This window comes from Amia ocellicauda, chromosome 15 (assembly GCF_036373705.1).
Source record: "Amia ocellicauda isolate fAmiCal2 chromosome 15, fAmiCal2.hap1, whole genome shotgun sequence".
Classification (NCBI taxonomy): domain Eukaryota; kingdom Metazoa; phylum Chordata; class Actinopteri; order Amiiformes; family Amiidae; genus Amia; species Amia ocellicauda.
The window spans coordinates 11,033,008-11,050,661 of NC_089864.1; the positions used below are offsets into that span (position 1 = coordinate 11,033,008).

The following is a 17,654-nucleotide window of genomic DNA, read 5'->3' on the forward strand; positions in this document are numbered from 1 at the left end:
ATGCTTTAAAGTGTAGACTTGATTTCATGGGGCAATTCTTGTTATGTTTCAGAAATAGATTGGGGAGGCTACAGAAGGTCATTTTAATCTGTTATTCCTCACTGATACTAATAATACATATTCAGACACCTATGTGCTTCTAATAAAGCCCATTACTAATTAAATCCCATTACTTCAGCCTGAGAGACTTAAATCACCTTAAAATCATCAGGCTCTGTGCAGACAGCGCTGAGTGTGATAATGAAATGCAAACAACACTGAAAAGCTCCTGACTGCAGTCTTAAAGCGATACACACTAAACCCCTCTACATAAATTATGATGGTGGAGGCAGGTGAGCCTCCTCTAAAATGTTAGATTAAAATGACATGAAATCCTCAGAACTAAAAACAAAGATAGCAAAATGTTACATAATTTACTTCCTTGAACAAACACCAATTTTGACATACAGTGTTGAAGGACACTGTATAATACTGTATAACATGATTTTGCTCATAGTTTTTTACTTTTTGTTTGTCTTTCCCAGAGGATGACTTTTAATTTGAATTGTTAGAGGATATTTGCTTTAATAACCACTGAGAAGAGCCTGCACAAGGCTTTGATTTGACGTATATAGTCGAAGGAACGATGTCCTTTTGTCATAAATAGAAAAATGAGTTGAGGGAAAGGGTTAAGTGAAATATCCATTTCTGCTGAATCACTGGAGTGTGGCCTTTGTCTAAGAGCCTTGAGCTCCATTACCCTCCCTAACCACTGACCCTATCAACCTTATTTTTAAAGAGGTCAAGGTCAAGGGTTCAGAGGAAGGTGACTAGGTTTCGCCTCCGTCTCTCTTCGCACTTTCTTATAGTTGCATCATGCATTGTCTGAGCTTCACAGAGTCCCGGAGAGACCTTTAAAGATTCAAGCTGATTAAACCATTAACATATAAATCAACAGAGCGGAAGTCTAAAAAGTAAATGTTTACACACTGTCTTTACTCAGTTTAAGCAACTGGAATGAATACAGTTTTCTCTAGGTGGAATCGGTGTTCATACTACAATTAGTATAGTTTAATTATGATTTCAAATGAAGGGTGTGAACGCTTACAACTACAACATATGCTCTGAAAAAACAGTTCCCAGATTAATTATGCTCTGTTTTCATGGCTGATCCACTGCTTAAGTTAGAACACCAATTTGCTCAGTAAAATGTAACTAACTGTTTTTCTCCAGATCATGTTGCAGAGCCAAGGGGTGAAATTGTTCATCAACAACAACAACACCTGCTGCTTGGTCATTTGCAAATGGACCATGGAGTCACGTCTCATCCAGAGGCAGAACACATTAAGATTTTTTCTCAGGGCAGCACAGGGCAGTGAATCAGTTGCAGAGCCAAGATGTGAACTGGGAATCTACGTGCAAAAGCCCTGGTCCTTAAGCACTGGTCTAACAATAGGATAGTATGACGATAGGGTTGCAATAACCCGGGTTATCTGAAAAACAAAGTGCTACGCAAAGGGGGAGGGGCTTAAGCCTGTGGCCGTGGAACCCCAACAAACACATTTGTTCTATCAAAGCTGCCTATAGGCCGCTCCACACGTCACACAAACAGCCCTTCCTGTTTCCTGTTTGTAGGCTGTGTGGAGAAGCTCCCCCTCTTTTTGCCGTTCAGGTGGACCTAGCCAATCATGAGCAAAAAGTCTCTCTGTCCTTTATTTATTATTATTATTTTATTATTATTTATTTCTTAGCAGACGCACTTGTCCAGGGCGACTTATAAAACCTCTGATTAGAATCGCAAAACCTTGTAAAAACATTTTAAAAACCTTTAAAACCCTCCTACTTTGAAATTCTTGAATTGAAAGATAACTGGTTCTAATGTGGAAAATCAAAGCCCATGTACACCCAACATCATACTGCTATGCAGAGGTGATTCTAGGGTATGTGGGGGGTGGCGGAGTTCTCCCGTGTGAGCGGGGGGGGGGTTCACATTTGGGGGCCCCCCCTCAGCCCGGGGCCCCAGGCAACTGCCTAGGATGCCTACCCCCTTGCGACACCCCTGCTGCTGTGGGCATCACAGTATGTGTTCACCATATCTAACAAACCAAATCCAAAAAAGTACTGTTATGACTGCATCACTGAAGGTTAACAAAATAACCGTTTTCTCTGGGAAGAAGTACATATGCTTACTTTCAGGAAATACAATTAGCTTTGCTGGTGTCTGGTGAACAATTTCTATAGCATGTGCATGGCCCATTCCTGATTTTATATTCAACAATTATTCAACCACCCCTTATTCAATAGCATACTTAAAGAACTGCACAGAACAGTCTTCCACTTCATTAATCTAGGTCAGGCAGACACAGCAACAACTATTTTTCTAAAGCTCCTTAAATGTTGGTTATTACAAACCAACACAATTAAAATATTGGCCTTTGAAGACCATTAGAGTCATGTACACAGCATAGCATGACCTCATTTGTATTCCACTGTAGGTCCTACCATTCTGTGTCCACAGTCCGTACCATCAGCCAGTGGCATGTGCTGGGTACGGCAGCCCTTGTGATCTCCTTCCGCACTTGTGCACCACAACCGCTTGCACTGTTTCTGTGAAAAGAAAGCCATTGAAATCAGGGATAAACCAAAACCACCTTTACAAAGCGTCCATATTGTGGATACTAACTAAGTGGCATTTCATACACTGTAAGAAATGTTCAGCTCTGAAGAGAACTTGATTCATTCTTTTTCTATTTTCCTTCTGAAAAACATCATGAACTTGGACGGTAAGCCTGCCAGAAATCAAATACAAACTTTTAATGCCAACTTGGCAGCCGTCCCCCCTTTAATTATCCGCACTTAATCCAAACAGCTAGTTAAAAACGAGCCACAATGATATTTAAGAAACCGCTTTACAGGTTTTGAAGTTGTCAGGGGCCTCGACATTCACAGTAAGATGGATCGGTCCGTAGACTGAAGGAATCAACCTTCAGCTCATTTTCCCAAAGTAAAATAAATCACAAGCAATTTAGTCCACCACAAACACATCACCTTAACCATCTGTGAAATATAGGGTTAGGAAATCTTTAAGTCGCAAAGACAAGCAAATTAATTTCCCTGTGGATATAACGTGCAGGCAAATAGCCAGCTGCACCATACCTGTAATGCTGGCATTTCTCCTGTAGTGGAAAAATCAAGCTTATTAAATTGAAAAGGGCAGTGTAATGTATAGAGCTTGACAGCTGACTCAACTTCAGAGGAAAATACAGCATTTCTTTATCAGGGAGTGAAGAAAGTTCTATATTAATCAAATCATGCCACAGGCACACATGCCAAGTTTGGCACAAACCCACAATCTTATGAAAAGCAGGTGTCTTACTAACTTCCTTTTCTGTTGAACTCCCACCGTACCTGTTGAGCTTGCATGTTTTGCTTATTCTACATTTTGTGAAATGGTATGGTACTGGAAGGTGGAAACCTTAATACCATGTAGGGGCAAACTTGAGATCCTGGTCCAAACATGAGCTCACACTGCCGGTTGGCGTTGTACAGCTGTCCGGGGAGCTGTGACGGGAGCTGGTATGTTCTGCTGACAGGCTCATCGAGAAGACACTCTCCATAGCCAGTGCTAAAAGCCAACACAGACAATTAGTTGCTATTAATCAATTCAGAATGCAGATTATAAGTATGCATCCTAAATCAATTATCAATGCACCCATTTGCTCTGTACATTTCAACAACAAATGATTACAGACTAGGATGTGAGTGTGGGCTTGATCCAAACAGCTGAAGGAAGCAGTATAATACAGATTTGGTTATTTTCAATGTATTCTCTGTAGGGTATTGGATTCTGTACATGTGTTAATGTGTTGATGTACACCTGGCTGAAACTTAGCTTGGGAAGTAGAATGTCTTAAGGTCAAGGAGCCTTACTTAGTGAAGTACTGTTTTACCAAGTCATTCTTAAAAAGCGGATGTATTTATACATATTGAGCTGAAGTTTTTGGCAAACTTAAGTCTCAGGCCAAATCAAATCAGTTTCCTTATAATGCTCAATTTATTTTTATTTTTAAACAGGGTTTTAACTAACCAATAGAAAACACAAAAAAGCAAGATGAAATAAAACTTGTGAAATACTTGTCTTATGAATGAGTTCATGAAAGAGTTTAGTGGTGTGTGTGAAATATTATTCAATTTCCAACCTGCTGTGCTTGCTCTGCTTGAACAAAAAAAAGTGAACAATATTTTTCAGTAAAACAATATCACTTCTGAGCACAAACTGAGCCGAGAGGTGGGATGAACACAGTGGAAGTGAATCAACCCACAGATAAAGCACTCTGATCTTAGGCATGTACAATTTATATACTTTGGCCTGTCCCTACCTCTACTTCAGCTCTGTATATTCAGCTTGTGCACAAAAGAAAAGGAGAACAAATACCATAATATACATGGGAGTCAATTAAGAAACAATGAATAACTATGCATATTATAAACAGCTGAGAGATCTTATTTTTTTGTATTAAATTATGTATTGTATTTGACTCAGTTTCCTACTGAATCAGTTGCCTATTGTAATATTATTTTACATTTTAAGGTTTAAAAAGTATCTGAAAACGTATCAAACAATCTATTCATTAATTTATTTCCACTTCAAAATCAAAATAACCCAACTGCAATCATTGCTTCGTAACAGCAGCTATAAATGACAAAGAATAATTGGCCAGGTTTCTATTAATTAAGCCCTTTTATTTCCTTAAGGAAGTTATTTTCTGGTTGCTCCACATGGAACCCTGATTGTGGGTCTGAGTACTCTGGCTGATTCTTGCCAACAAATCAAGGTTGTGTGGAAGGGAACACAACCACCTAAACCTCAGATCTCAGTCAAATCTACACTTTTGACTTGATGGTTTTAGAGGAAAACGTCTATTCAGAGGCTGTAAAATGCGAGAAGTACACAGCTGAGTTTATCTGACAAAACTGTAGGTTATTTATTGTACCAGTCAGTCAGGTCTGTTACACTGGGTTCTACAAAGCAAGTCTGGCTTACTGCCACACCTAGCTTGGAAACACAAAACAATCTAAGCATAGCCAGGCTTTTCAACAAACTACTTTATTTTTGCAAGGAATAAATCCCTCAGTTTCCAGACTATTTATTCACTCTTACGGAAATGTTGCCGCACACACAACACACTAATAAAATAAAAATATGGCCGATCAAAAGCCCTTTCTTTAGAGACCGTAGCGCGATAGGGGGAAAAAAACATCAAACAAAACTTTATATAATGTATAATTACATGACATGTTGTTGTAGCTTTTACAATTCGTTTATGTGCCAAGACAAAAGACACCTGTTTTATACCAGCTGCATTGAGTCTGCGGCAAACATAATTACCAAGGGTTATTGGTGGGTTGCTGTGTTTTTTTCTTTTATTTTTGGGGGGGACATTTTAAGAAACAATTAATTTTCCACAAAGATGGAACCAGTCCCTCTTAGAATGAACAATAAAAACAAGGAGAAATGATGAAAGGTATGAATCACAGTCTGTCACTGCAGTAACAAATCTGCTATAGGCCACATATTGAATATCTTTCACCAGTGTGTCATCAGCTAATCAAAGGCTAACTAAACTTTATGGGTCTATTATTAAAACAGGATGGCTATGACAAAGGAACGGTGACTTTGTGATGGTGTGTTTCTGCAGCGCGCTCGCAGTTATGGAGCCGTAGGAAACCAAAGAAGTTCAGGCCGCAGCATTCTATCCCGGCTGGCCGTGTTCCAGAACTTGCACCTGGCTGTCACCGGCGTTCGCATTTAAAAGAAGTGAATTTATTCAGTAAGAGGAAAAAAAAAATACTTATTAACATTTCTAAAGAAAAAAGGAGACATTGAGCTTTCAACATGTGATGCCATATTATAATGAGTACCATAAACGTTCATCTTTCAACATTTGATGAAAAAAGATATAATAGCTGTCCTATGAAGATGGTAATGACATTGAATCCTTCACTTTTTAGAACTACACATGCATCCAGGCACAGCAACAGTCTTAAGAGTTTATTGTTTTCTACCCTTTATTTCTGTACTATTTAATGTGCAGAATCACTTTTCATTATCATTATTATTAGTAGTATTTTAGGAAATTATATATTATGTGGGTGTACATGAAAAGTATTTAATGTAGTCTGAACTTCCCAGTTATTTCCCTATTAAATATATTTTGTATGATTTATTTTCTCATTTCTAAAAAGGTTCTTAAAAGCTTCATATCAGAAAAATCTGTTTTATTTATCTGCAGCATTAATTGACAACAAATGGGAAATACAGTACAAACGTTACGAAATAGTGTGAAGTCTCCTAATGTTTGCAGAGACGAAATGAAAAAGCGGTGTCAAAAAAGAAAAGTTCAGTTAAGTTCTGACAGTGACTGAACACTTTGATTGCATGGAGGGATTGTGCAGTTTCTTTAATTTACTGAATGCTCTCTGTGTAAAAGCATACACTTTAAAGAGTTCAATTATAGGCCTATGACAGTAGTAATTACATAGCTTAAATACATGTGTACACTTAAACTGGTGGGTGGCAGAAGACTAATGTTTTGCACATAATCTTCGTTTATAAGGTTTAAATATAAAATATATAAACAGGTTAGACTACCTGTCAAAAATCCTACAAAAGGCAATGATGAATGTTTTCTTTCTGATCATTTGAATTTATAGCAATTATCTTAATATTTTAATCTTGAATTATTCACATCAAACAACTTGCTATTAGTAACATGAATGTTTATGTTATATATAATGTAATGTTTGTACAATCTATTATTTTATTATCCTAGCTAGTACAGAATCTTTGACATATGTTTCGTAGCCTTTAAAGCACAAACATTCCAAAAACAATATGGAAAAGGCCAATTTAAAAGGAATCTGATTTAAACCACAATTGTAAGGAAGTTCTAAGTTAAATATTACACAGCTCTAATGAAGAATAGCCAGTCAAAACACTGATGCACTTGACCAAGTAACCTCTCTTGAGAGTGTACAGTTCTGATCAATGCACCTCATTGTTAGACAAACATAGACATCAAAAGCCGTAGGCTGCTTTCTTTCATGAGTCTTTCCCACCACGCCGTCATTCTCTACTGTATGTTCCTCAGCACTGAATGTTTATAAATATTGCCATTGTTAGGCAAATCAGAGTTTTATTCACAAGCAATTGTGTGAAAGTTCAATTTACATTTTCTCTCAGAGCTGTGGATTCAAAACTGAAATTAAAAAGATACTGCTTTTATTTGATTTACTTTGAGATGTTTCATCAAAATCTTTCATCAAACAACTCAAGTTAGAAGAGGCAGTGGAAAATATGCGTGGGGCTACATAACCTTAAAACCCATATAGCGTGTTCAGAATTCACTGATCCCAAGATGCACTCATCAACAAGGCGGCCTTGTAAAGGTTCACAATCAACAAAGCGGGAGGAAAGATCAAAGGGTCACGTCCAGGGAAAATCTAATTATAACTGACATTTCCCATCTTAAATGGAAACCCTTCAGAGAGGCTGGTGGTCACTACTTGGCTTTCTAACAAGTGAAAGACTGGTTGCTTGAGATACCATTTTTACAGGGAAAGTATGCAGTGGCTCAATGACTGTTTGTCCAGCAGCTCAACCATCACCCTACTGAATATAGCAACATGGAAGAACAGCAGCTTGAGTCGCTAGAGGAAGACATCTCTTAACACAAGAAATACACACACATATATAAATATGTATATTTCTAACACAACAATATGAGATTAAAGAATAGGAATTGCTTGACTAATTCTTCAAACATCAGGCAGGCACATTTAGTACAAAGCTTCACTGTCTCACCATTTCAATAATAAAACACAATGTATAAATAAATAAGGAGGGCTAATGTGCCAATATTTCCCAGAAGTCTGTTTAATTTATTTAGAGGTTAAGATTAACAGCAGAAGTATCTATCAGGAGAAGGTCAATGTTCACATTATGTTTACTGCACCTCTTTGGAGATTTATTCGTTATTTTACAAAATCAAAAATAAACATTTGAAAGCATTTTAACTGTCAAATTAGCATCCCAAAAGATTTATGATACTTTAAAATGCGATCATGTTTTTTTTTTTTATTACTGAAAAAACGCATCCAAAAGAGCCTTGTGGTTAATGATTTATGGACATGGCCCACAGCTTTGTAATGTGGTAAGGATACCTACTCGAGGAATTCAGTGATGTACTTGCGACTACACTTGGACCATGACCAGGGGCTGGTGTCGTAGTTGAGAGTCGGAGCCATGACGTGGAACTGATGTTTCATCCCAGCCTCTCGGCACTTGAAACTGTCATCATGGGGCATGTTGAATCTGTGGCGAAAATGAAAACCAGCTATTAAAATACCATTTTAAAAAGGACGTAAATAAAGTAAAGAAATGTGGATGGTTGGTTGCATTTGGTTCATAGATCGACTCTATATAATACATGTAACAAACAATTAAGAGTCACCTGCATTTAAAGTATAATTGAAAATCCATTATGGGTACAGTTTATGTTCACTGCTGTTTATGCCAAAGACTATAGTCATAAATATCTTGAATAGAAGCAAATACAAAAAAAGACTGGTGAACCATACAGCAGATATCACGCAACAGTGAGTGCGCTGACTGTTACAACAGCGAGTATCAGATTGCAGATTTCTGTCTCAGTTCACCTGTTCTCCGAAAATACTGTTGATACCTCCAGAAGGAGAAATGGGAATTCCTGAGACAGATTCGGAAAGCATGGCCCATTAATCTTGCTCAGCTCCCCCACTCCGCTACACGTTCAAAGAAACACAGCTCAACGCCAATATTTTTTATGTTCTGTTCATTATTAACAGGGCCGTTGGTGGTGGATTGGTCTTTGGGGTTCAGTGTGAGCAACAATTTAGGATGGAGGAGGGTAGTGTCCCAAGTGTAACATGGAGGGGGTTTCCACTATGAATTACACCCGTTACAAGACTAATTTCCTCACACATACAACCACAACCTCAAGTCAATTATCACAGTGTGCAGTACTGCTGTTGGTATTACACACAATATAAAGCAGTGCACCTTTTAAAAATGAATGACTAGGTATAGAAATCTATTGGATTGGTAAGGAGAAACCCAGCACTGAAATTAGAGAAACATAGTGCTAAGTCCTGAAACAAATTAATGAATAATTATCTCATACATGCTCAGCCACGGTTGTCATTGCGCTACAACTTTCATTAGTTACATTACAGACCACGGCCAACAGACACACTTCGGGGGGCTTCCTCAGTGCCTGCTGCCCAGACTAAGCATCGGACAAGTACTGATTAATGTGAATGATAACAGCTTTTGTCAGTGGAATGGTAAAAACGTCCAGGAATTTGATCTCTGGTGATTGTAAAATACCATAAACCATAAACCAAAAAAAGTGCTTTTCTCTTTTAGGCTGGGGTGAGTCCAACTAAGCTAAAGCCAGTGCAATTACTGGGGCCTTTTAATTAATTTTATTGCCTCGGGTAGTAACTCCCCTTCCATACCCCCGAGCATGAGTGTGTGTATTCAGAAGCTAAGTTGTTTAGGGTTTGTACGTGTTTGGTTTGCCTTCTCAAGACAAAAGTCTTTCAATGTAAAGTCAATAGTGTGCCTTAGAATAGCAGCATTTTAAAGCACAGGAAGGAAAGGTTAACAAAGGTATATTTACATACTTTTTACTGAAATACATGTGAAGAACCAACATGAAAATAGGCCTGACACTCTCTGTAGCTTCGAGCATTTCAAGGTTTTAATCAACTGCACACATTTGGAAAGAAATTGCTAATGGTATCCCACTCACTTCATGTGAAATTCAACAACAATCAATGATCTTAAATGTTTCAATTATGACAACTGCATAATGTATTTCATAAACATTTTTATGTCATGACGCGCCTTAGAGCAAAACAATGTCTATTGCATTCTGTAACACTGGAGGGTTTATTTTTTCCCATTCCACTGAATGAACTTTACAACCAACAACCTACATCAGTTGTGAGATGTTTCCGTGCTGCGGCTGAAGTGAATGTTACAGCTGGGGTCTTGTTTGTGCTGGAATGAGGGGGATAAGAATGACTGTCATTCCTATCTCCTCTCTGACACAGCTTCTCTTTAGTGTGCAGCCAGATTGTGGCGGTTCTTAATTTAAAACTATCGAATTACATTTCATCTGAAGGACAGATAACCCCCTTAAAAGTATTTAATCAGGTGTTGCAGTCATTTGTATTTCACAGGGCAACATTTTCACAGCTCACTCTGTTCACCGAAAAGTTATTTACAAATATGCAGGGTTACAGACTTGTTTTAAAGCATGTATTGGAGCACCACTATACAGATCACTGGAGAAACAGGATTATTCTAAAAGCATCATATTATTGTCCTCAAAAATGACTACACTTCCATCTACTATGATATACAGACGGGTGACAAATTAAAGGAAAAAATCAACATAAAGTGCCTCAGTAAGGTGTTGGGCACCACGAGCCCCAGAACAGCTTCAATGCTCTTGGCACAGATTGTACGAGTCTCTGAACTCTACTGGAGGGATGAACACCATTCTTCCAAAAGATATTCCCTCATTTGGTGTGTTGATAAAGGTGGTGGAGAGCGCAGTCTAACACGTCTGTCCAAAATCTCCCATAGGTGTCTGGTGACTGCGAAGGCCATAGCATATGATTCACATCATTTTCATACTCATCAGACCATTCAGTGAGCCCTCGTGCCCTGTGGATGGGGCATTGTCATCCTGGAAGAGACCACTCCCATCAGGATAGAAATGTGTCCCCATAGGATAAAGGTGATCACTCAGAATAACTTTGTCATGATTTGCAGTGACCCTTCCCTCTAAGGGGACAAGTGGACCCAAACAATGCCAGAAAAATGCCCCCCGCAGCATAAAAGAGCCTCCGGACCCCCTCACTGTAGGGGTCAAGCAGTCAGTCCTGTCCCGTTCTCTTGGTGTCCCACGCATGCACTCGCCCACTTGTCCAGAACACGAGCCAGTTGAGCATCTTTGTGACTGAACTCCTTCCATTCGTGTCCTAATAATGACCCCTCTTTCAAAGTCACTTAGATCCTTTCCTCTTGCCATCTTGATCAATAATCGAGGTCAACTGGGCCTGCTCAGCATTTTTATACATGCCACAGAGCATGATAGAATGTTAATTGCTGAATTGTATCATGCAGTACACCGGTTTGGAGGCATCTGCATTCATTATGTTCCTCCACTCATTTATTCAGGTTTTACCTTTAATTTGTTACCCGTCTGTATGTTCTATTCAGAATTTGTTAAATCAAAGTTTGCTTAAAGTAATTTCAACAAATTACAGATTAGCATAATTTCTTACTGGACATAGGTCACAATATATAAATTGTTCCTTCAATCACAATGACTGTATCACTCTTTCACAATCCAGTTTGGAGTCTATAACTGCTGTTCCTCACAACTTGCTCTTGTAATTCACCTTAACCTCAGGGTGAAAAGCAGAAACACACGAGATACCACCGAGAGGATTGTTTACCACAGAGGACATTTCCACAAACAGCTGTCCCAGTGACACCAGCCAGTCCTTCCGTCACATCACCACCAATAACCCTAATGATTGCACAGGAAAACTTAAAAAAAAATCAGAATTCCTGGCCAACAGACACAGAAACCAGAGTTCACAACTCCACCATCACCTTTGTTCACCAGCTGTCAATGTTTAACAAGGGTTAATTCAGCACCAAGGAGAATTTAGGGGGAATCTACGTAGAGCCTGGCAGGTTATTGGATTTTTTTTATTATTAAGTTTTGCACCTGGACATGCTGGTACATAAAAAGGCTTTTGTGTCTTAACTTACACAGCCTTGGGAATACTTACACATGGCCGAGCTCATGCGCGATGGTGAAGGCGGCGCTGAGGCCATTCTCCTCACTGATGGAGCAGCTCCGGTATGCGTCGCACATTGTCCCCAGCTCAGCTAAACCTGAAAAAGTATTAGAAAGCGATTGTGAAAAACAAAAACAAAGTTCAGACATAACACAATCTAATAAAGTTTTAAAACATCCGCAAAATGACATATGCTCAATCGTGGTATTCACTCACACAATCCAGAATCTCACGGAATATTATTTTACATCATTTTCCTCCAAGTAAATTTAATTTAAAATCAAACTCTGCCAAGAAAGTGGGGCGCAAACCAGCTGTTCACATGGTTTAAACCAATTTATGTGGATAACACTCTTCAGAGATGGCCATTGCACAAATATTCAGCATATAATTAAATCAGCTCACCCAAGGTGTCACACTTGTCTTTTGCTCGGCAGATGTCTTCCCTGCAAAAACATAAATGTGACATTTCTATGGTATAGTTACAGATATAATTCAGTCCAGTGATAATTCTCTTACTCCCTTTTCGTTAGTGAATAACTTGCAGAAGAATATTGCTGTCAAAGGCATAAAGCCTCTACTTAAATCATCACAGCACAAACATTTTGGCTTTGATACACCTTACTTACTACAAATAATAATAATAAAAATAATAATAATTGGGCTGCCCAGTGCAGTACCTGGTAATGAGAACGGCGGTATCGTGGTGCAAAGGGTGGCTGTCATCCTGAATATTTTGTGTCTGTTGCCACACACAGAAATTGTGCAGGGTAGTAGCAGCATTAAAATTGACAGACGGTCCTTCCTATTCAAAAGGTACACAGGCAGAAGGCAGGTCAGAGAAAGACAGTGGCAACGACCAGGTATTTTTGTGTTTTATTGTGAAAGGAGGTGAAGCACATTTACCGGGATCTTACCTGCTCATGATGCACAACCACTAATTTCACAATCATGATATTAATAAGATTGCCAACACTTGGGTCTCTGTAGATAGCAGCCACCTGTACGAAGAAAGTCAAAGACAAGACACGCAATGTTTCCTTTTAATGTAAAACAATAAGGTTTATACATTCTACAGTCTTTTAACAAATAAAAAAGACCTGAAGACCTTACAAATCTCCAAAAAATAAGTGTACATTTTTGGAAGTAGTATTACCATTTGTCCATGAGTACAGCTATGTAGAATCTGATATGGATGCACAAAGCAATTCATTCATGGAAATGGATAAAAATATATAATTTCCTGAATGGAGAAAAAAAGAAGAAATCTAAATCAAATGTCATTGTGCTTGTTGGTGAAACAGTGGTTTGAACAGCTAAGCGCTCTCGGATCTGAACTCACAATACACCCACTGCAGTAAAACACAGCCACCAACTGTTTTTACAGGAAAGGAAAGGAAATATTTCAGGAAAAGGCAAGGGATCACCCACTAGTTGTCTAAATGCTAAACTGATGTGACATGAATTAATATACCCACTCAATAAAGGACAACAAAAATCCAGTTACTTTATAGAGTACTGTCACGGCTTCATTATAATTAGATACTGCAAACTAACTTAAACAAACTGCATCACATACAAAAAAAAAACAAAAAAAAACACACACTGTCCAATCAATATATTTTCTTTAACCCAGGTTTACTGGTCATTTGGTGCCTCTAGGCATTTTCACCTTTCTGACAGGAACTAATTAGCAGACTATAAACAATTGGTTGTTACGCCTCTAAGGGAGATTCTGTTACGGAGGCCACTCAGAAAGGCACTCTGTGGGAAATGAAGCTGATATAAATCATCATGTCACCGCTGGTAACATCTATAATGGCTCCTAATACACTAAACAGTTTGAGCTCACAATGCACTGTGTTAATAGTAAACAAATTAAATTCCGGCTTCATGTTTTAACACACTCTGATTAGGAGCTCCCCACTATAGCAAGGCAATCTCTGCCCTGGAAAACAATTAGGTTTGTCTCTGAGTTATGAGCTCTTGACACTCGGCTTTTGAAATTCGTCATATTGACAGCTGCGGTGCCTCCTAAATGATACGAATGCATTTTAGCCGAAGTCAACTGGTTTTCTTATTTTTGTGTTGTCACCCCGCTTTCTATAATGCAGGGGAGGTAATTATTACTGAAACACCAACATGCAGCTGTCAATCATTAAAGAATATAGTGGAAAATCACAAAAAAAACTTTTCAACTAATTAATAAAACCTTTTAGACCACTGAAAGCAAAAATAGCTAAGCTTTCTCTGTTCTTGTTTTGTGCTCCTGAGATAGGGCGGTACAAACTAAAAGGCTTTCTAATTATTAATCACTTCCACAAATGATTAATTCTGCATGCAATGGAGAGCAGAATGGTGATATGCATGCCTGGGCATGGAAAGCCAGGGACCTGCACATCTTATGAATTATAGGTAACTGCAGATCATCAATATCTACAGCATGTAAAGAGCTGACGTGGACCAATTTAGCCAATTTTGACTTATTGAGAGCAATGGTGGCCTGCAAAATAAAAGAACTGGTAGCTCTGAAGGACCAAGATTGATTTGCAGAAGAACATAAACATTCCTACATGTACTATACTAATGGAGGCAAAAAACATTTTCACAAATTGATTAACACTTTCTCAACTACCCATGGCTTGGGAATTCAAAGCACTCTATATAAAAACTAAGTTAGTCAACTGTATCTAAACTATGTCTTGTTATAAATAAAGTACATTGACATGCATCGTAAAAAAATGATAATTTTACTTACTACTGACATAATTGTTAGGATGTAATGCTCCAAGTTGCCTCCGTGGTGCTGAACCATTTTAGCGTCAGCAGTCACCATCACTTCAACAAACCGGGGGTAGGACAAGAACCTCTTGCGCCGGGACAGGGTTCCGTTATGGCCGTCGGCAGAACGGCTGGCCGACTGATCCAACTGCACGGCTTCTCGCACCAAATGCAGATCTTCTCCCAAACTGTTGTTTCTCTGTAGCGTGATATGCTTTTTGAACTGTTTATCTGTGAATACACACACAAAAAACTCACCAGAACTGAGGAGAAGAAAGCGTACGGGCAGTTTAACAAAACAGGATTCTAATACCTACAACAAAGGAATGTGGCATAAACATATTAGCTTATGAAAGGGTGCTATTCTGTGTGTTAGTTTGTAATTAATAAAAACAACCATAATCTTTGGTCTACTCAGAATGCTTCATGTACAATGTAATCAGATGCATTCTTACAAATAATATGAAAACCCATTCACTCACTGACAGTTTAACAAAGGACTTTTTTCCCCTCCAAATGCCAATGCATTCATGTACTGTACTGTAGGTGGGGTGTTTTTTGACATTTCACACCCCGGAAAAATGTGTCCCTCTCATACCAACACTCACCATTGATGCCGAGCAAATAAGAACTTACAGGCCCATGACTTAAGGGTATGTAAAAGATTTTCACTGAAAAATCAAGCTCTTCATGTATAAAGATGCTTTTGATATATTTGTAAACCAAATAATTGCAGCACTGCCATGATTACATTAAATTAAAAACACAAACACACAATTTTTTTTTAAATAATGCGTTTCATTACTCAAGGATTTAAGATCACAGGTCCTTGAAGTTTGCTCCATAGGATTAATGCACCTTTTATATGGCAATTAACGATGTAGCAGCCTCCAGAGCAGTTAGTATTTTGCCAGATTTCCATTCACACTAAGCAGTACTTTATTTATATATTATGAACTTTAATGCATTATCCTACTATAATGCACTACTTTTTGAACAATTTATCTCCAAAAGGTAAACATTGTTGTCAAGGAGACAACAGAATAAAACAATAATCTAGAACAGAATCATAAAGGTTTAATTATACCCATAAGCCCACATTAATACCTTTATAACTAAGGCTAACAGTTTTCATCTTTTTGTTCCAAAACATTCCAAAGACTACAGACAATGAACCTGTCATGTTAAAACACTGCACATAATCTGAACTCTTTTATGACCTGTTTCACTGATGTTTTTTTCTGCTTTGTAACGCCTAGCTATTACACTCACAACAGTGTCTGAACACGACGTTATAAACCTATGCAATTGGTAGGAGATTTACTAGGATGGAAAGTTACTGTCATACAAAGTGGAGAGAGTTAATATCTTATGTGAATCATCATTCATACACGTAAAGAACAATTAATATTTGCGGTCTGTTCCTGTGATATCTTTCTCACTTGTTTTTGGTTAATGTCAGCACATCTTACATGCTAACTTCTGACATCCAATGTGGTGGGGAGGAAATTAAACAATGTGATTCAGCCTATTTGAGAGTCATTATTTACAGGACTCTGTCCAACTCTGTCCAAATGACACTATACATGCTGCATTTCTTTAAACACGTTTTTAGAAGCTTCACATTTCTAACACATAATGAACATGGCGAATACTACATGAGGTCAAACTGAAACTCCCCAATAATAATTTTATATAGGCTAAGCTAGACAACAACAGTGCATATTTCTGAGTCATTACAGAGGGAAAGAAAATATTAGGGTGCACCATTAGATGGCGGCAGTGTCAGTTATAAGGTATACAATCAACAAAATGCTTATAATTTTACTACATACAAAATCGAACCTGAAGACCGTAAACACGTATCCATGGTTGTGTACATCAGTATGTATAATTATTTAATAAGATGTTTTTAATTTGAGATGTTTTTAAATACATCCCTCCCTTCACCACCACACCCATCTAACAGTGGCTTAGATACGGAGGTCACAGCACTGTCTTTTGCCTGCAGAAAGCAACACCAATGACACTATCAAAGTGAATGCCGAAGAGTGTCCATACATACGGACCTTACTTAAAATAATATTACAAACAGTATCCAGGTTTTAATGGAGATCTACTGCATCTTAAATCAATGATGCAAAGGCTCATTCATGAATGTGTAAGTTTTATTAGGCTTCGACTTTTGGTAGGTTTATATTTTATTACTATCAAAATTGTAGACTCTGGAGTTAGAGGGATAATGTCAAGTCTGTGGTTAGAGCATGTGTTGCAAAACACAATTTACAGCTTACCCTCCCTGTCATTATACACTGATAAACCACCGTGCATTAGTGCTAGAGGCGTGGCCCAGTTTCAATTTTCATCTTAAATATCAGCTATTCCAAAATCTCTCAGATCCTTTGAAATGAAAGAGTTGATATGTATTTGTATAAGATGCAGGACTGAAAAAACATGCAAGCATTGGCCATTTAAAATGTAATTAACAACAGTGGAAATTAAGGTGAGGCTCATCCAGTAAAAATGTTAGGTTAGATTCATACTATTTGCAAACTACATATTGTAAAAAGGGGGAAGCATTGATCCTTCAGCTTATTATATATTATAGTTATATTCAACAGTATAGCTAGCATTATAATCAATATTGAACCAATAGACAAATATGTAAAATTCTTATAACAGCTAAATCTTTTAGCTAGTGATTAGTTCTACCAAGACAAGTCACTATACTTTATCAATTAAATATAGAGGAGCAAGATAATTACATTACAGTGATTATACACTATTTGTGTTTACAGTGCAACACAAATTACAAGCAATACAAAGGCACTAATAATGAATGTGACGCAGTGCTAGGGGGGCGAGGACCGGCCATCCCAAGAGCCACCGCCCCACCCATAATCCCTGGGGGGGTGATACAGCATGGGAGCACCTGACCTGCGGAGCTCCCATGAGTGTTTTCACTGATC

At 38.1% G+C, this 17,654-nt stretch overlaps 1 protein-coding gene across 1 annotated transcript in view; it reads right to left on the minus strand.

Moving 5' to 3' along the window:
- LOC136771680 (A disintegrin and metalloproteinase with thrombospondin motifs 20) overlaps positions 1–17,654 on the minus strand; it is a 97,161-nt gene that overhangs the window by 61,758 nt on the left and 17,749 nt on the right. Inside the window, exons 4-11 of the mRNA XM_066724142.1 lie at positions 14,663–14,916; positions 12,822–12,905; positions 12,585–12,709; positions 12,310–12,350; positions 11,896–12,001; positions 8,207–8,353; positions 3,463–3,604; positions 2,482–2,586 (exon numbers count right to left, since the gene is read on the minus strand). Coding sequence (XP_066580239.1) covers positions 2,482–2,586; positions 3,463–3,604; positions 8,207–8,353; positions 11,896–12,001; positions 12,310–12,350; positions 12,585–12,709; positions 12,822–12,905; positions 14,663–14,916 — 1,004 coding nt within the window. The remainder of the gene's footprint in view (positions 1–2,481; positions 2,587–3,462; positions 3,605–8,206; positions 8,354–11,895; positions 12,002–12,309; positions 12,351–12,584; positions 12,710–12,821; positions 12,906–14,662; positions 14,917–17,654) is intronic.